Below are 20,490 nucleotides of genomic sequence, written 5' to 3'. Positions count from 1 at the left end.
CAATATTGTATGAGAATGGCTAACTAACCTTCATTTGAAAACTCATAAAAATTTGTTTGTCCTAGATGGGATTCAAACCAGGGTCGTTCCAACTAAAGAGCTTTGTCAATACTGCTTAAGATACATAGGTTCTTTACTTTTAATTATCAAGCTAGTTTTACTATCTGCATAGTTGCTATTAAACTAATGATACACAGAGAGAGAAAGATGTGTACTGATACGCTGACACAGGGTCTGGCCATCAAGTCAAAAATTATCATTGTTAATGCACATATTGAGATTACTTATAAATCTCAATTTATCCATGGTCTTCCAATCTTATTCCGGTTAATATGATAGAATAAATGAAATGGTTGGTAACCATTCGGTATCCTATAGTGTTTAGTGCTTTCTAGTTTATAGCTAAAAAATGAGCATCATTGCAAAATGTCAGAGGTGGTGTTCAGAGAATAAAGACTCTATTGTAATATTCGCCACCCAATAGATATATAAGTAAAATAAAAAAAAAAACAAGTTTGACACATTTACTTTATTAGAACTATTTCTTAACATAATTTCCTTACAACACATTTTCTCCGCCTATCCCGTAGCAAGTTTTTCTAAGTTGTTGTAGTAAAACTCATCTAGTTGTTTTCAGAACATCTCATCCCAGTGGACCTCTTTAAACACTGTATGAACAGTACAGTTTTCAAATTTGAAGATTTCTTTGAACAGACAGAAGGACTAGCAATGGGCTCTCTCCTATGCAGCTGACCTATACATAGACTAGTTAGAAAAATTAGCCCTGGAACATTAAGGAACACAACTAAAAATTTGGCGAAGATATGTTGACGATATATTTAACTGGACCGATAATATTATGCAATTAGAAAATTCCGTCGCCTTCCGTAACAACATTCATTCTCGGATTAAATTCACAGTTGAATTAGAAAGAAATAGGTCTTTACCTTTTTTGGATACACTAGTTAAAATATCAGAACAACAAAAAAAGACACTCAACTTCTCACTCTACAGGAAACCAATTAACACAGGATGTTACCTACACAAAGCCTCTCATCACCAACCAGAGCAAAAAAAAGGCACCATTCGTTCCTCACGTGATAGAGCCTACAATATTTCCACCATCATAGATAAAAGAAACCAAGAGCTACAGTATCTCAATTCTGTCCACTTCCAAAAAATTGTTACAGCAGAACATTAGTCAAAAAAATTCTATTTCAACCTCCAAAACAATATATAAAAAAAAAGAATACAAAGGAGCAGTGATTCTTCTATATTACAATCAATCGCAGATAAAATAGCAAGATTGCTTCACCAAAAAAACATAAAAGTCGTCTTTTGCCCACTCAACAAAATCTCTGAACATTTGAAACCTTCACATCCACTGCTAAAAAAAATAGGTGTCTACAAGATTAGTTGCAATTGTGCAACCAATCTTGTAGACACCTAGTTTTTTTACATAGGATAGACTGGTGGATCTGGTGAAATATGCCGATTGGAACACTTCAAGGACGTTGAGAATGAAAGAAATCCCAAATCATGGCTAGCAGCATATAAAGAAAATAATTATCTTCTTCTTCTTCTTCTTCCTAACATGGATTTTAGGCCAGGTGGCTTAAAATCGATATCTTAAAATTTTTAAATCTTTAAAATCGAGGTCTCATGACATTGCATTCTTGGTCTTCCGATTCTTCTTTTCCCACTTATTTTATATTTGTATAATATTTTCGGTAGTCTGTTGTTGTCCATTCGATTTAAATGTTCTATTCATTTTTGTTTATACTGTCCTATGTAGCAATTATTTGGTTTTATATTCAGGGATTGTAAACTTTTTTCATTTGTTTTATGGTCCCACTTATGTGTTATTACTTGTTTTATTAGTATATCCAGCTGTTTTTCTGAGAAATTTCATTTCTGCTGTTTGAATTTTTTTCATCTTTCCTTTTGTGGTCCATGTTTTGCTTCCACATAGTAGAGATGGTTTTGACAGGGATGGCTTAAATATATTATTTCTTATGCCATTTACTTTAACAAAGTTTGATATTTTAGTGTCTATGTCTTTTTTTTTTTTTACTTCATATGATAAATCACATCCTAAGTATTTGAAAGTATTTACTTGTTGTAATATTTTATTATCTATCGCTGTTTTACTTCTTATTGGGTTTTCTCCTTTGGATGCCATTATTATTACGGTATTTTCTTTGGATATTGTCATATTATATCGTTTTGAGATATCATTTAATGAATTTAGTGATCTTTGTAAATCATCTTCTGATGTAGTAGCTAATACTATTTGATCATCTGCAAATAGTAATGTATCTATATTCATTTTGAAAATTAATATTTCAGAGAGGCAGGGAAATGGAGAAAACTAACCTGAAGACTTACTGAGATAAATCTGGGAGGAGGGGGGGGGGGTTTGCAGGAGGGAGAAAATACATTGAAATGGAAAGAAATTGCTGTTTTCAGAAATAGTGTCACTGACTATTATATGGGCTATCAGTGTGGAGGAATTACTTTCGCACAGTCTTTATTGTCTTTATTTCGCACAGAATTATTGAAAAATTCCTTCTTAATTCTCCTAGTCATACTTAAAATGCTAAAATGTAGTATATTTTATTCCAGTGTTTTAAAAACCTTTTGTGGATTTGTGTATATTTTCTAGTGAATTCGTTCATTGTCGTACAGGTCAGTAGTGGATTATGTTCCTTTGAGGCCATGAGCGCAAAATAATAAATATAAACGTTCATTAAATTTTTAGAGGCATATTATCTTTTTGCAATGTAATTTTTGAGGCTCCTGGAGACGACGGGCTCTTAGGCGCACGCCTCTTGGGTAATCCGCCACTAGTACAAGTTTGAAGCATATAGGTGGGATAGAAATAGAAACATTATATATATATATATATATTTTGAAAGAATTATTGAAAAATTCCTTCTTAATTCTCCTAGTCATCACACAGAAGAAATTAATACATTTAAAGGCAATATATCTATTCCTTAATAAGTTTAGTTTCACAAAAATTAGCCAGGGTTCTAAGAAAATACAATATCAGAACTTGTTCACTCCACTTCCAAAAATCCGATCCTTAATAAGCCACCCAAAACCTTGTCATCATCATCTTAAATATCCTGGTGTGTACAAAATATGATGTGATTGTGACATTCCTTATTTTGGACAGACGGACAAATCTATTGAATTACATATGGAGGAACACATGAGGGACATTGCTTACAAGAGACAGCGAGCCAGTGCCTTATCAAGCCATATCCTTTTCGCGATAGATGTAGAAAATCTTTCTACATCTATCTCTCATCCTGAGATTTTTATTTAATAAGGTCAAAGCACCTTATGGTAACTTGTGTTGGCAAAATATTTATAAGCTCTGTATTACCTAAAACTTAGTATTTCGTAGTCTGGTTCCCACTGATGAGACTTCAATAAAAAGTCGAAACCGGTCTGGGTAGTGGCCCCTTGATTTTAATACATAGCATCATACATCTTCTCCAGGAGATGTGCTTTGCATTAAGGGTAAATATTAAGAATAGTGATCAGAGCTTAATCTACCTTTACCATGAGTTGCCTTGGACTTGCACTACGTGCAGGGTCAGCTACACTTGCAGGCGCAAACTTGACTGACTTGTTTGTTTTCTTACTTGGGAAATGGAGTAAAAACAGGTTTATATTTTAAATAACTTGGTATCTTTAACATGTACCCAAGGTAAAAAACTTTTTACATATATATATATATTTTAAAGAATAAATATTTAATGACTTAAACCGAGATAAAATATGAAGTTTTAATGAAAATGATACAACTGGTTTCAGCCTTCTTCAGATATCCACTAAAGGTAGAACACAGTAATAAAAATTGAAGTTACAAAAAAAAAAAAACTGAGAATTACAGGCAAAAAATGCAATACATAATTGACACAAAAACGTTGTATTTTTCAAGTTGTTCTGTTTAACGCGCTATTGTTTGTTCCTTGCAAGTTCTTGTGAACACCAGTATTGAACAGCTGCAGCATGGCTATCAGGGATTGTAACTCAAATTGTTGTTCAAATGTTCAGGATTAAGGAGGATTTCCCTGGACTCCACGATTTACCTTTCAAACTCATCACTGCAGCGAAAAATGTTTTCCGATTTATCCCAGCAAACTGAGTTACTCTGTAAATCATCGTGAGGATTGTTTGAGAAAAGAACATGACTGGATAGGGCAGATGCATGAGGGACATTGCTTACAAGAGACAGCGAGCTAGTGCCTTATCAAGTCATAAAAAATACAACGTTTTTGTGTCAATTATATATTGCATTTTTTGCCTGTAATTCTCAGTTTTTGTAACTTCAATTTTTTATTACTGTGTTCTACCTTTAGTGAATACCTGAAGAAGGCTGAAACTAGTTGTATCATTTTCATTAAAACTTCATATTTTATCTCGGTTTAAGTCATTAAATACTTATTTTTTGAAATGTACCATTACAATATATATATATTTATTGCATACTTTCTACATATATATATATATATATATATATATAGTCAAGTTTGCGCCTGCACGTAATGCAAGTCTAGCTAACCGGCAGGTAGTGCAAGACCAATATATCTCCTCCTGAGATTTTTATTTAATAAGGTTAAAACTCTTTATGGTAACTTGTTCTGGTAAAATACTTATAAGCTCTATATTACTAAAATCTTGATATTTCTAGCCTGGCTCCCACTGATGAGACCTCAATAAAGGTCGAAACCGGTCTGGGTAGTGGCCCCTTGCCTTTAATACAAAGCATCATACATCTCCTCCAGGAGATGTGCTTTGCATTATGGGTAAATATCAAGATTAGTGATCAGAGCTTATTCTACTTTTACCATGAGTTACATTGGTCTTGCACTACCTGCCGGGTCAGCTAGACTTGCATTACGTGCAGGCGCAAACTTGACTTATTTGTCTGTTTGCTTACTTGGGAAATAGAGCAAAATCAGGTTTAAAATAGCTTGGTATCTTTAACATTTAGTATACCCAAGGTAAAATACTTTCTACATGTAAATATGGGCATATGTATATATGAAATAACGATGAATGCCAATGTCACAAATTCTGCTGGGAAAAATCTACTAACATCTTCCGTTGCAATGATTAACTAGAGAGAGAGAAATCGTGGAATCTAGGGAAATCGTCTTCAATCCTGTTCATCTAAATAATAACTTAAGCTATAACCTCCCAGATAATCATTCAGCTGAAATCATGTTCACGAGATGCTATTAGCATGTACTAAAACAGTGTTTTAGTGTTTTTTTTTTTCTTTCTTTTATAATGTCACCTGATGAAGGCTGTTAAAAGCCGAAACTAGTCGTGTTTTTATATTAAAACATTTTTACTTAAATCTCGGTTCTACAATTCCTTGTTTTCTGGCTTCGCGTGATTCCTAAAATTAAACAATACGGTATACTAATTCTTCAGCCATCAAAGGTTGGTCGATTGGTAGAGCCACTGCTACTAATGGCTCAGCAAAAAGTTAAGCAAGTTTGAGCGCGATTAGTAGTTCAAAGGGATTCAATCGTTCGATGCTGTTGGCACACTGTCCCTCGATGAGTCTTTGAACTCCCTGGAGGTGTCACATAATAATAAATAGGAGCTGGACATAAATACAAATAATAAATAAAACATTGTATGCCATTCAGGTTAATAGCCTAGGTATGAGTTCACAAATATGGACACCTTTGAGTCCCCTTGAACAGACGTATAGATGGCGCAGTCGGTCAAATTCTTAGCCTTTCAGTGGTTTTAATCCACCCTGATGGCGAGGGAGGCTGTGCACTGAGACATCATCCGGAAATCAGTGGCTGTAATTGGTTATTGTGCGAGCCAATCCAATTCATTGTCATTTGTGGTGAGTTGATGTTTTTGTTTTGCATGAGTGAAGTGTGAACCGACATATTTAGGACACCAATATAAACAAGTTTTTAATATAATTTTCTATAAATAATTTATAACTTTTTTTCCCATATTTACAATGGGAAACAGTGTTAACAATCTACTGATCGTCCCGTTTTCTGCCAGCGCTTTTGTGAATTGTATGATTGTAGTCGAAAAAGCTAATCCTCGTCCTCCTCTTCCAAATTTACCTTTGAGTAATTCAAATATACCAACCAAATATAGAATTCTCCTTCTATTTCATTTCCTGTTTTCTAATATATCTTTAAAAAAACACATTTCCCCCACTCTACGCTGAATTCGTTACAATTAATTAATAAATTAAAGTATTCAAAGTTATCTTATGATTAATTGCATTCAGCCAATTAAGGTGAGCGCTGATGCGCTATGCACTCTTAAAACTTTCATAAATCGATAAAATGCAATCATACGGTCAAATTGACATAAATTTTGTAGCGCTGGTTGCATAAGCCACACGACAGCACACCCAAACGAAATGGACACGCGACGCTACCTATGCTTATTATTTATTGACTTCTCCTTCATGGAACGGTTTTCGAACAACGGAAATATTCTCCAAACAATGATACAGCACCAGAACTACTAGACACTTTATGGAATCTCTGTTAACTTATTGGAGCATATAATAATAAAATAAAAAAAAAAACCGGGATGAGGGGTTTTGAACATTTGGGGACGAATAGGATTTTTATAATATGACCATATGTAGAGCATATATCAGCTAGCGCGTTTTATTTCCTTATTGGGAGTAGACGATTTTAGCCCTTACCGGTCGAAGAAAGTCCTAGAAAAAGTTCCCCTCGTTCGCGACTAGACTAGAACTATCTTCGGGCGTCCTTGTATCCAAGAATTTCTCTCGATCTTTAAGGATAAATGCACTTCTGTGATGTGATAGACGAGAACATGTTTTTTTACTATTATTAATTTTTTAATTCTAATTTGGAGAGAAGATTTTTTTAGGAAGGAAAATTCTACTTGTCTGAGCCAGAGATCAACCAAAAAAAGGAGCATGAAACATTCCGCTAGTCACTGACTGGAATCAAACTATAAGGTCTTACTTCTGGAAACGTCAAGTCATGAAAAATACCAATGGCTTTTGCTGCGTTCATCTGGATTACTGGGTTCATGATATATTATAGAATTTCTAGACGTGGATAACGAAGATATTTCAAAATGTGATTCTGAAAATGGTTGCAGAAATGCAGCTTCTAAAAAATAGTAGATAGGATGGGAGGATGTTTAATGAAACAGAAACGGGTATTTTTTTGGGAGTCGAGTATAGCCAGCAAAGGGATAAAGAGTATATTTTTCTTATGGTGTAGTGAATGGATTGTGTGTATAGTGATTGCATTAATGTTCAATGACTTTAAGCGAAGGATTAGGGAAAACTGGAGTGAAACTTAGAAAAGAAATTATGATGAACGAAGTTGGCTAATGACGTTAATATTAATAGTAATAAATTGAAGTGAATGCTACTTTTGCTTATTTAAAAATAAACAAAAATTTGAGTACACTACAATTATCAGGGATTTTTATTTTTTTTTTTCGGGGAGGGAGAGTAATTTTATACTTGAAGTCTATTATTTGATAGTTATATCTGACTTGCTTTGTATATTTTTTCAATAGCAACAATCATTCCCTAAAATGGGGAGATGAAAGTTAGTTATTGCCCTTTGTCTATACTCTACAAAGTGATGGAGGTTGTCATCCATAACCAGCTTCTTCACTACCTGGAAACACATCAGTTAATTATCACCAATATGTATTCTGCCATTCTTGTTCTATAGAATATATCCTCACTAACTCTAGTGGCCTTTGGAAAATGACCATGGATAGGCTTAGAGAAGCCTTGTGTTACCATTTTATGATCTCCCTCTTGCTCTTTGTGATTACTGCCAGTTTCTGCTATGGTCATTCTTTTCATGTCATGGCGGATGGCTTCCTGTACCCTAAGATTCTGTACTTTGCCCCCTGCTCTTCCTCCTATTTCTAACCTAAATCCTATCCATAGTTTTGCTGATGATAGTACTTTCTGTTCCTCTTCTTCATTTGAGAACCCTTGTAGTAATCAAATGATTCAACCTTTAAGATTTGCTAAAACCAATATCACAATATCTAAAACACTGATCTTACCATTCTCAAATGGGATGAATTAATCTAATGAATTTTAATGCTATCAAAGCATAGTCATTGCACAAAATAAAGATCCTACTCCACTCTCTCTCTCTAACTTTTGATAATGTTCTGAGTTTTCAGTTAAGATTAGTTTTCTCTTCTTGGACTGACTCACAGCTTATCTTGGAATAAACATATAAACATCCATAGCTTCGGCTTTCAACAAACGTGATGTTCTTTTTCGTTCGAAACACTTCTCTCTCTCTCTCTCTCTCTCTCTCTCTCCTGTTACACTTCTAACCCTAAATCCCAAATTTGACAGACCTTAGAATATTTTTCTCACATTTGGGGATGATACACCAAAACCTAGCAACTGTACGAGATATAGATATACAGAATTGGGCTAGTAGGTTAGAGACTTCCTTCAGTCACTTTTTCATAAGCACTTTATGCATTACGCTTTTACTTTCAAATGCCTTTCTCCACCGAACCTGTCACTACCATTCTGAGTAAAGCAGTCACTGCTTTATGCATTCATATGTATACTGCTTGAAAAGAAGTCAACAGACACCATAGTGTGAGGAACAAACAGCCATGTCGCCCACCTTAACATGATGCAGGACCTCCTTTCGCTGCGATGACTGCAGCAATCCTACGGGGCATACTTTCCACAAGCATACGACAGTGATCAATGAGAATTTTGGGCCATTCTTCCTGTAGGCATGTAATATGATCCTGGACTGTGGTAGGGCAGACGTCCCTTGTCGTAACCCGACGTTCCAGTTAATCCTACTGATATTCAATAAGATTAGATTAGGGCTCTGAGGAGGCAAGTCAAGTGTAGTTGCATTCATATCTACAAACCGCGTAGTCACAGAGCAGCTTCAGCCTTATAACATGATGTCTTGCTATCCCCAGTTCCATAGAAACACCACAAAGTGAAAAGCATTACATTGCCAAGAATGTTTCGATACCTTTCAGAGTTCAGTATTCTTGGCACCATAAACAGAAGCTTGAGGCCAAACCAGGAGAAACAGAACCATATCATCACACCACAACCTCAGAATTTCATAGTTGGGGTTATGCACTCTGGTAAGAGACTTCACCAGGCATCTGCCATACCCACATACCCCATATGCTCAGTAGAGGGTGTAGCGTGATTTGTTACTCCATAACACTGCTTTTCAAACTCTCACGTCCTATTTTTCGCGACACTGCATGTTGGTTCGGGTAATCTGGGGCTGAGTATTGCAGTCCTACCTACCATTTGAATGTTTTTGTGCCGATTTGTCTGCAAATCGATTCCCGGACTTCGCATTCTACTGCCGGCCGACGAATATTTTTACATATTATCCTTTCTAGCACCCTAAGGTCAAGTTCAACTGATATCACTGATTATTGATTCGGGGTGGAGGAATTTGCCGAACGGATAGGCCTGCAACATAGCATCCTATCACAATGCATCTTTCAAAATCTATCAGAGTCCTTCTCGAAGCCATTTCGCCTGGACACAATTGCACTGACTTGAGCATCATATTATCATATTCCTCCAACTTATACTTGCTAGTTGCTACAAACACCTGACTCGTTACATGGTACGATGCATCTTGTCCATGGGGGGGCAGTGGCTAAATTCAGCCGAGGCTCGGCTCCGGAACTTTTTTCTGTTTTGTGACTTTTCTCCCTTTACGGTAATTATGCCTACATTATTGTGTTATTATTCAACAATTGTTTACAGTTTTGAATTAGTATATAAAGTCAATGTCAAAATTTTCCTGATTACGAACGTATGATGAAAGGAACGGGGAGGTTTGGAACTTCCTGTAATACGTTATCTTGCAGCGATTGACAAACAAACATTATTTAATTATATAAGCCCAGATATTTTTGTGCACTTTCCTGTACATTTCACTAGTTATATTTCAAATTTAATTTTCTGATTAAACGCATATGTTTGTCTAACTTTATCTTTAAAAAATTACAGTATTATTTTACATTTTACAGCATATTCATTCAAATATTAATATAATTAAGACAATAATTGTTCGATGTTTCTACAGTCTAAATAAGTTAAATTACAAATCTACTAAGGAATTTGAGTTATTTATTTCATCATTATTGTATTTCCATTTTTTTTTTTCTGCATTTACGTAACAAGCTGAATAGGCCTACTGTTTTTTCATCGCTCACATAACCTGATGTTATCTTAAATTGAATTATATTTTAATGTTAGAACATTATATTAGTTTGTAATTTTGCATTTGTATCTAATGTCTGGTGGTGGGGAAGAGTAGGCCTGATGGCTTTAACTCCACCAGAATAAATAAATAAATTTAATTTAAAAAAAATGTTCTGACAATCTAGAAATAGCCTCATATTTTTGATTCTTACTTTAGTGGCCTCGGAGCTTATTCGTTTAGAATTTAACCACTGGGAGGGTCCTTAGACTTCTTTCCAATAGTGTATGTATCTATTTACATATGCTTATGTATCCGTACATAATTCAACTCCAAACATATGGAACCAACTTCTCATCTTCTTCATATTTGTTCTTCGAAACAACCTTCCCAATACTATTTTACCTATCTTTTCAAAAGACATGTTAATATATTCCTTCTTTCTCTTTAACCACACTCGGTAGTTACTGTTGTTATAGGTTTTGCGACCTCTCTTATGTAGAGTTAATTTAAAAAAAAAGTGTAAAATTATTGGCAAACAATAATATAACTTATATTATATAAGTCATACTGTGGAAATATTTGTCTTGAATGTTAGAAAGCAATTTTACCCTTCATTTATATATTAAAAGTATTTTTTTTTTATTTTTTTTAAGCGCTTGGATATGGTTTTATTTTTAGATTATATTTTTCAGCATACTCACTTTAAAGTACGGGTACGAATGATATTTTACATTTTATTCTACCAATTAATAATACCGTAGTGAGCCAAATCTATAAATCTATCCCGATATAACGCTTATGGACCAGCCTCCCTTTTTGTCTATTATTATTAACCGAGTATCTCTATAAGTCTAAATGCTCATCGCGAGATTGTTGTTGTTATTATTACATGACATGTGTATTCACGTCCCTATCATACCTCTCGTTAAACTGTTATTCAACAGTTATCGATTTTCAGTTTATCTTTTCTTAGAATGTCAATGGAGAATAATAACCTTAAGAATTACTTGAACTGTATACTTTCGTGGAGTGATGAATATGCCAGAACCGGCTCTACTACTCAGCAGAAATTTTCACATCCCCTGAGCCACATAAGACAAAAAGTTTAAATATGATGTAAACAACTAATATTATATTATGTATATTCATCACGTATCCCTCTATTCATTTCCACCTTTGGTTTTCTGACCAACGATAACGTTTCTTCCCGTGACGTCAACGTTATGAAAAACTATCGGCCGCCATAATCGAATTTATCTTGTAGGTTCGTAGAGTACGAGTAAGATATTTTGAAAAGTATACCACTTTGTGAGTTTAAGAAGCTATTCCATTAATTGGGTAAAACAAGGAAATAGCTCATACCAGTAGATATCCATAAATATTCGATGGTTGAGAAGTGAAATTAATGTATGCTTTATGATTCTTGATTTTTATTATGATTGCACGTAATTAATTGTCAAACTTTTATAAAAATAATTTCTAGAGCACATGAGATGTTAAGGAGTTTATCCTTGTGTTCTTAAAAACTTTTATCGTTTTTTTTTTAAAATACTATTTTGAAGATGAATATCTTTCCTCGACTTCCGTTTGTGCGAGTCACCCCTCCTCCCAACACACGTGTTTTGAGGAAGGTTCCCTCCCCCCCTCCCTTTATTACTGAGGTAGTGTGTTCGGGGGACAAGGGATCTCTTGTTTGCCAAGTAACAATGATAGATATAGCTTGTAGTTTTGGATTAATAAGAAATATAGGAATGCAGTAGTCAGAAATTGATGACCTGTGAAACTATTGTAATTTCACCTGGTAATGTTTCAATTTTGTAGTTCAGAACTTTTTTTTTTTTTTAAACTTAGTAGTAGATCTATTTATTGAAACAAGAAACAATGTACGGTTTTCTTTTGGTGGAACGCGCGTAAAATGAAACGACTTTTTTTTTTTTTTTTCCTTCTGATTAAAGTATACATTTATCAGTGGATTTGAAAATGGAATGTTTTGTAAAAAAAATAATTCTCCCCAAATATGTTACATTGTTCTTGAATGCTTCAAAATCTGCCCAGAAAATAAAATTGAAAGAATGGTTGAACGCTGTCGCAACCATATATTTGAAAGTTTTCAACTCGTAACAGTATTGTTCCAGAGAATGACACAGTCAGTTAATTATTTACACCAGTTTCGGTGAAGAATAAAATGATATCTTTCCGAAAGAAATCTTAAACTATAATTAGGACTTCAAAGCGGTATTGAGGGAAGCGGAATAAGTACAGAATTGTATAACGACATAACTTTGCATAACGACAAAAAAAAAAAAAGTCTAGCAGTGGGCATTTCGTTTTAGAGTCTTCTAAGTTATTTCCTATATTTTGTAACTCCAAGATAATCTTAATATTCAGCATAGAGCAGTAATTATTTCTTTTTCATATTTGGAATAATCTTAATATATATATATATATATATATATATATAAACTTTAAGAATGTTTTATTCTAATATTTCACCAGAAAAATAGTTCTAACCATTTAATAACTGAAACTACCACAGAAAGAAGTATTTAGGTGTAGAATCCTGAGGCATTTCACAGGGGGGGTGATGATTATGGTTTGTATAGGAAATGGGCAGTTGTCAGAAAGTTTTTTTCTTTTCTTCTTCTCTAAGCTGTGCTGTAATTCGAGAACTATACAGTTATTCTTATATCTGTGCATATCTTGAATGAAGTGGCTAGTGTTTTGGTATGCATCTATGCCTTATTTTATAATTAATTCTTCATGTGAACTCTTTATTTGAATCCTACATATGAAAGGTTGTTAGCATATAGTACATTAGTATATTGTTGGTTGGAACTTTTCAAGCTTCCAGTAAGCAGGATGGTGGTCTTATGATAGTTTTCTACCAAAACACACACACACAAAACATGTCCATGGTAGGATTTGAACCCATACCTGTCAGTTGGAGAGTAGATATGCTAATGACCAAGCCAAGCTATGAAAAACTTAAAGAAAATTTGGAGTAAATGAAGCTGTTCTTAATACTGCTATTGTTTAACTTAATTGTTAACGACAGTGTGAATATTTAGATGCTAACTATTATTCATGTTGCATAATGCAGAAAAAGTAAGTTAGTATTTTGTTGAGGCATCTTCTTAGACACAAAGGCATGATTATGAATGCAGGCACTCAAAAGGAAAGCAAACAGACCAACTATCCTACATTTCTAATTGGCAGCCTCTGCAAGCATGGTAAGGTAATCTCAATGTTGAACTGATAGTCACATGATAATGTTTGGTCACTTCTTCTTTCCCAGATTCCATCAGAAATCTGGTTCCTTATCCTTGCTATTGGTCTTGTTCAGTAAAATTCTTTTTCTCATATCCTATTAAAGCTGATCTCTGCCATGTATTTTTAGGAGGGCCACGCTTTTTCTCTGTGGATTCCATTCCAAGACTGTACGACAGATTTCTTCATGATCTTTCCTAAGTATATGTCCAATCCATCTAAATTTTCATTTTCTGATTTCAAGGTTGACTTTTTGATTTGTTCTTTTCCAAAGGTCTTCATTAGTAATAATTTGTGGCCACCAAATTCAAAGTATGCTCTGCAAACGTTGGTTTATGAATGTTTTAGTTTTCTTTGTATTTCCTTTGAAATCAACCACGTTTTGCATTCATATAAAAGAACTGATTTAATACATTCATTAAATATTTTTCATTTTCCAGACTCTACTAAGTTTAGCATCTTGACTTTTGAATGATTTTTTGATTTTTCTTTTCGTAAACTGCTTCTGTAACTTGTGTCCACCATGGAGCTCGTATTTTTGCATTTTTTGCACATAACTTCATCAGATTTTACCACTTGTTCTCTAAAGTTTTATTTTTTTTGTTTACAACTCATTTTGCTTTTCCCCAAATATATGTATATATTCAAGTCTGTAGTTCCTGTTTGAGAGTTTGACTTTACTTTGGTTATTTTAGAAACTTGAATGTACATTTTACTTTTCAGTGGATTACTCATTATTGATCCTGATATTATCACTAGGTGGTGGTCACTTATTTCAAATTTTCTCTGCACTTCTTTTTGTGTGTTCTCTCCATGTGAATTTATGCCTTTTTTTTATGCTGGAGTTGCCAGAATTTGTAAATATAACATTTCCGTGATTTCAATCTTACTAATATTTAATTAGACTTTCTATTTTTTTTTTTTTTTTTTTTTTACTTTTCTTACTATTGATATTATTTTGTAAACATTTTACAATAGAAGGAATTTTATACAATCAACAAATTTTATTGTGAATTATGTGAAATAACTTATTAATTTATTTTGCTGAAAGATGATCATCAGTTGCTAACTAGGTTTTGTTTTTATTTCTGTTTCAGAAAATCAAGTTACAACCTTGGAAGAATTTAAAGTATTAAAAATCATAGGAAGAGGAGGTAATCTTTTTGTTATTTACAAGTTGTATATGCGGTGTATGAGAAATAAATGAAGAGCAGTTTTATAATGCTTGGAGACTGGTTGAGTATGAAAACATTAAATGTGCTTAGAGATATTTAATACATGAAGTACACAAACTGTTTTGCCAAATTTTGATTTTATTTATTTAATGATTTTCTTATTCTTTTAAATAACCTGTTAATGCCACTTGTAGAATCATCACAAATTATGGTGTACTAGGGTAATAATTTTAATATAAACAAACTGATTATTTGAGTTGACTTCCATAATAATATCATCTGTAGTATGCATACATAGTCTGCTCGGTTAGCCAAGTGGTTACGTGCTCTGCAACCATATGTCTGGGAAAGGAGTGTCCTGCATTCAATTCTCGTCGCTGGCATAAGGAGCTCAGGATCTTTCTCAGACATAGCCAAGTTAGCCAGGCATGGGCTGCACGGGTTTTCTCCCCAGTTTATCTGGGAGTTTTCTTCCTGCAAAGCAGGCAAACTGGTCTTAAGAACACAACTCTTCATAGACAATTACACATGGTTGAGCGTGGGGGATAATGACTCCACCTCGTAGTGAGTTATGAAACCCAAAAATGGGAAGCCAAGGCCATACATGCGGCTGTAATGCAAAAGAAGAAGTTACATATACACACCAGTATATCAAAGTGTTATTGATTTTTCAGAAGCACTTATCATAATGAATAATCTTTTTAACATATAAACACAAGAAATGATTATATTATTTTGTAAAAAAAAAGAATATTGTCATTTCTTGTTTGTAGAGCTTGAAACTAACACGCCATCCTTATTGTAGGAATGGTTGAACAAGGCAAAATGTTGTTGTTGTTATTATAATTAACATTTGACCTCTGTGGAGTCAGAGACTCATCATGAGAGGTACACACTATTGCACACAATGCCCATGCAAGGAAAGCAGGATACATACTGTAGGAAAATTTGGCTTAAGACAGAGAAACGGCAGAGGACAACATGTAGTAGATTTCTGCATGCAGAAGGAATTAATAATCACAAACACACAAAAGAAGATACACATGGAAGGCACCTGGAGACACAAATAGATACAAATTGATTATATAATGGTAAAGCAAGATTTAAAAAACCAAGTCAAATTTAGTAAAGCCTTCCCATGAGCAGATGTTGATAGTGACCACAACCTTGTATTAATGAAAACACAATTGAAATTCAGAAAACAGCTAAAAAAACAACAACATACAAAGATCAACATATTGAAAGTAAAAAATGAAAACATCAAAAGACAATTTCAGGAAACCACCAAAAAACTAACACAAGAAAAGGAAAATACAAACAATAATAATAAGTGAAATCAAATAAATAATAATATCCTAAAAGCTAGTATCAAAATTCTAGGAAGAGAAAAGCAGAATATATGAAAACCATGGCTAACTGAAGAAATATTAGATTTAACGGAGGAAAGGAGGCTATACAAGAATACAGAAAGTAGAACACAAAGAAAAATACAAGAAATTAAAAAATCTGATAAGAAGAAAATGTAAGCAAGGAAAAGAAGAATTCCTCCATGAAGAATGTAAGAAAACAGAAGAACTGTTTAATAAAGGAAATCTAGAAACAGCTTATAACCAAATAACAAAAATCAGCAACAAACTGAGAAAGGCCACACATAGTAATGCCTTAATAGATGAGAATGGTAAACTAATTATCTTGAAAAAATATCTTGAACACCTGTATCAAGGGAGAAGAACAAGAAGAAAATGACACATAAGTTGACAATAGTGGACGAGCAATAATAAAAGAAGAGTTTGAAAAAGCACTTAAAGGCTTAACCCAGAAGAAAAGCCCAGGAATTGATAACATCCCAGGTGAAAAGCACTTCAAAATCTGGATGAGGAAACAAAAAATGACATATTTGAACTAATAGCTAAAATATATGAAAATGGAGATATCCCAGAAGACTTCACAAAATCCCTGATAATATCAATCCCCAAGAAAGCAAACGCTCTCCAATGTAACCAACACAGAACAATAGCCCTAATTACACACAATTTAGCAAAATCCTATTAAAAATAATACAAAACCGATTATATAAAAGAATAGATTCACAACTTGAGGAAGACCAATATGGATTCAGGAAAGGAAAGGGAACAAGAGAAGCAATACTGAGCCTGAGAACTATAATCGAAAAACATATATGTTTCATGGATTTAGAAAATGTATTTGACAAAGTTCATTGGAAGATCATCATCATCATCATCAAATTCCTGCCATGTACCCTCAAGGGGTGTACAGGATATGACAGTACTACATGAAAAAATTACATCATTACTAACTTCCTATCTACAATTTTCCTCCAAATCAGTCTGTTACTTGTCAAGACTCCAACATTATCAGATCTTATATTTCTATCGTCTAAAGCATTTTGTACCGTATCAATCCACCTATATCTTGGTCTTCCTCTGGGTCGTTTTCCTGCCAACCTGGCAGAGAACACTTGTTTTGCTAATCTTTCCTCTCCCATTCTATTTAAGTGACCATACCATCTGAGATTAGCTCTGCTAACGCATTCCTGGATGCTGACAATGTCAAGTTCTTTCCTAATATCTTCATTTTTAATATGATATTGCCATTGATGCCATCTGTTCACGCCTCTAATCTTTCTCAGGACTCTCATATCTGCGGTCTCTAGTCTTTGGTCAAGTGTTTTACTTCTGACCCAGCTCTCAGATCCATAAGTTAAAATTGGTTTGAACACCGTCTTGTATACAGCTAATTTAGTGTTCCGATTAATTTCTTTCTTATTCCATATGAATTTATTCATTTGACTTCCCACGATACCAGCCTTGCTGATTCTGTTGTCTATTTCTATATTTAGTTTACCATCTTCAGTAAAAATTGTGCCTAAGTAGCTGAAATGTTTTACTTGTTCCACAGGTTCTCCATTCACAACACAGTTGACATTTTCAATGATTCTGCCTATTTTCATTGTCTTTGTCTTTTTATTGCTGACCTTCATACCATATCTATTACAACAGTTATTCAATTTAGTCAGAGAATCTTGCAGACTTGTAGCGGATTTATTTAGAAGTATAACATCATCCGCATAAAGCAAAGAGCTGACATTAACATCTCCAATTTTGATATCAGGTTTAATACCACATTCCTTCATAATGTGATCTATATAGATAATGAATAACAGAGGGGATAATGTACATCCTTGTCTCACACCAGATTTAACATTAAACCATCTTCCTGTACTTCCTTCAATTCTAACTGCTGACTTACAACTCAAATAAAGACTAAGTATTGCTTGATATAATGCCCCATTGACACCATATAACTGCAGCGTATTGAATAGCTTCTCTCTTGGCACCTTGTCATATGCCTTTTCCAAATCGACAAAACTTAAATACAGATCTTTGTTATATTCCCATGCTTTCTCGACTATTTGTCGTAAAGTGAAGATCTGATCCTGACAGCCTCTATTTGGCCTGAATCCAGCTTGTTCTTCACCAAGCTTTTCTTCCACAATTCTTCTCAACCGTTTCTCAAGTATACTTGCATAGATCTTGCCAGGAACACTCAGTAGGGAAATACCTCTGTAATTCTCACATTCAGTTTTATTTCCCTTTTTATATATGGGTACTATGAGAGCTCTACTCCAATCATCGGGAATTCGTCCCTCTGTCCAGGCTTCCTGAACTATGCAGTGCAGCCACTGTAAGACTCTTATACCACCATACTTCAGCATTTCTGGTCGAATATCATCTACTCCTGCTGCCTTTCCACATTTCAAGCCTTTGATGGCTTTTTCTACTTCAAGTATGGATATGTATTCCTGACTGCATGCCTGGTCAGTGTTTTTTATCACTGTGCTGTCATCACTGCTTGTTTCATTTAGCAGTTTTTCAAAGTAATTACTCCATACTTCAAGGATATCTTTTTCTCCTGTTTTCATTTCACCTTTATCATCTCTAATTCCTTTTACAGCACTCTTTCCTCCATTCCTAAGCTTCTTCAACAACCTCCAGAATATTTTGCCACCTTCTTGATATTTATTTTCTATATTCTTGCCAAAGTCCTCCCATGACTTTTGTTTAGCTAGTTTTACACAATGTTTAGCTTTCTTACATTTGTCTCTGTATTCTGTAAGAGTAAAAGCTGACTTATTTGCCAGGAACTTTTGATATGCTTTCTTCTTTTCCTTCACTGCCTCTTTAACTTCCTGTGTCCACCAGGGAGTTCTGATTTTTTTATCTTTGCACACAACCTCACCACATGCCTCTCTGGCAGAATCAATCAATGTTTCCTTCAGAGTTTGCCACTGAATCTCCAAGGTTTGATTCCTGTTCTCAAACTTTTTCATTTTCTTTTCAATAATATTTCTGTATTTTAGTCTACAGTTTACATCTGAGAGCTGCTCAACTTTTATTCGCTTTAAAACTTTCTTACATGTTATTCTTTTCAATATGAAATTCAATTTTACCCTGCTCAAGACTAAATAGTGATCACTTCCAATTTCAAATCCTCTGTACACTCTGGTGTCCTGCACCAGGGAGAAAACATCACTATCAACAATAACATAGTCAATGAGACTTTTCTTATTCCTAGCCTCTTCTCTCCATGTGAATTTGTGCACATTTTTATGTTGGAACATGGTGTTAGTAATAACCAGTCCATGTCCTGAGCAGAAATCCAACAGATATTTGCCATTATTATTAGCTTTGCTCTTTTCTCCAAATTTTCCCAAAATATTTTTGTATGTCTCACAATCATTTCCTACTCTACTATTTAGATCCCCAACAAGGACCAACTTTTCCTTTTTCATTGTGTCAGTTGCTTTTTCTAAAGCCTCAAAAAATTCCTCCACTTCTACCTTAGTAGAACCTTCTGTGGGACCATAGGCACAAATAAGTCTCATTGTCCAGTTCCCCATTCTCATATTTGCCCACATTACTCTACTTGAGACTGACTGCCATTCAAGAAGATTAGCCTCGTATTTTGTGTTGAATACTATGGCTACTCCTTCTTTTCCTTGATTGTTATTGCCTGAATATAACATTTTGTATTTATTGCTCAGAAAGATCTCACCAGTTTTGGTCTTTTTTGTTTCAGTCACCCCTATTATGTCGATCTGGTACTTATCTAATTCCTCAGCTAGCTCCATTTCTTTGCCATTCAGGCTTCTTACGTTGATAGTACCGATCTTTAACTCTGGTGATGTTGAGTTGGGGTTTGTTTTCAGATTTGTTCCAGTAGCTGACTTTTCGCTGTTCGCCCTGGTTCCCTGGCGAAAACAACGGGGGACTTGTTTAACCGGGCGACGCCCCAGCCGGCATGAAATTTTGTCATGTTGTACCATCATTTTTTATTTTGGTTTAACCAATAAGAATACAATTTGGTCGGCTAAATCCCAAATTGCCATTGGGATTTAGCCGACCAGGTTCATTGGAAGATGATGTGGAATATTATGAAGAAAAGTCACATTCCATAATAGAAGAGTGATCAAACATATATATATATAAGACAAATGGGATACATAAGAACAAATAATAAGGAAGAAACTGTACATATTAGATGTGGAGTAAGATAAGGGTGCATATTATCACCCTTGCTTTTCAACATATATATTGAAAATGCCATCAGAGAAATTAAAGAAAAGACAAGCAGCAGCATAAAGATTGATGGAGAAGAGATATTTTGCCTCAGATTTTCAGATGATATTGCATTCATAGCAAACAGCAGAAGAAGATAAAAAAAGTTAATCAAAACAACAAATGAAATATTTAACAAATACCACATGAAAATAAATGTTG

The 20,490-nt window shown here is 34.3% G+C and overlaps 1 protein-coding gene across 7 annotated transcripts in view; it reads left to right on the top strand.

Annotated features, from left to right (window-relative positions):
- Nucleotides 1-11,373: 11,373 nt before the first annotated feature.
- Nucleotides 11,374-20,490, top strand: part of LOC150097375 (serine/threonine-protein kinase Sgk1-like) — a 163,959-nt gene continuing 154,842 nt past the window's right edge. For 2 of the 7 annotated variants that reach the window (XM_090407384.1, XM_090407383.1), the window contains exons 1-2: nt 11,937-12,048; nt 14,612-14,668. In XM_090407384.1, the coding sequence (XP_090263510.1) occupies nt 12,018-12,048; nt 14,612-14,668 (88 nt within the window). In that variant the 5' untranslated portion in view covers nt 11,937-12,017. Of the gene's footprint in view, nt 11,655-11,936; nt 12,049-14,611; nt 14,669-20,490 lie in introns of those variants that run through there. The other 5 variants (XM_090407387.1, XM_090407389.1, XM_090407386.1 and 2 more) reach the window with 5 other exon arrangements.

This window comes from Typopeltis vanoorti, chromosome 17 (assembly GCF_054136105.1).
Source record: "Typopeltis vanoorti isolate ZY-2024b chromosome 17, IOZ_Tvanoo_1.0, whole genome shotgun sequence".
Taxonomy (NCBI): domain Eukaryota; kingdom Metazoa; phylum Arthropoda; class Arachnida; order Uropygi; family Thelyphonidae; genus Typopeltis; species Typopeltis vanoorti.
The sequence above is the reverse complement of the archived record's forward strand: the minus strand, read 5'-3'. Positions and strand labels throughout refer to the sequence as shown.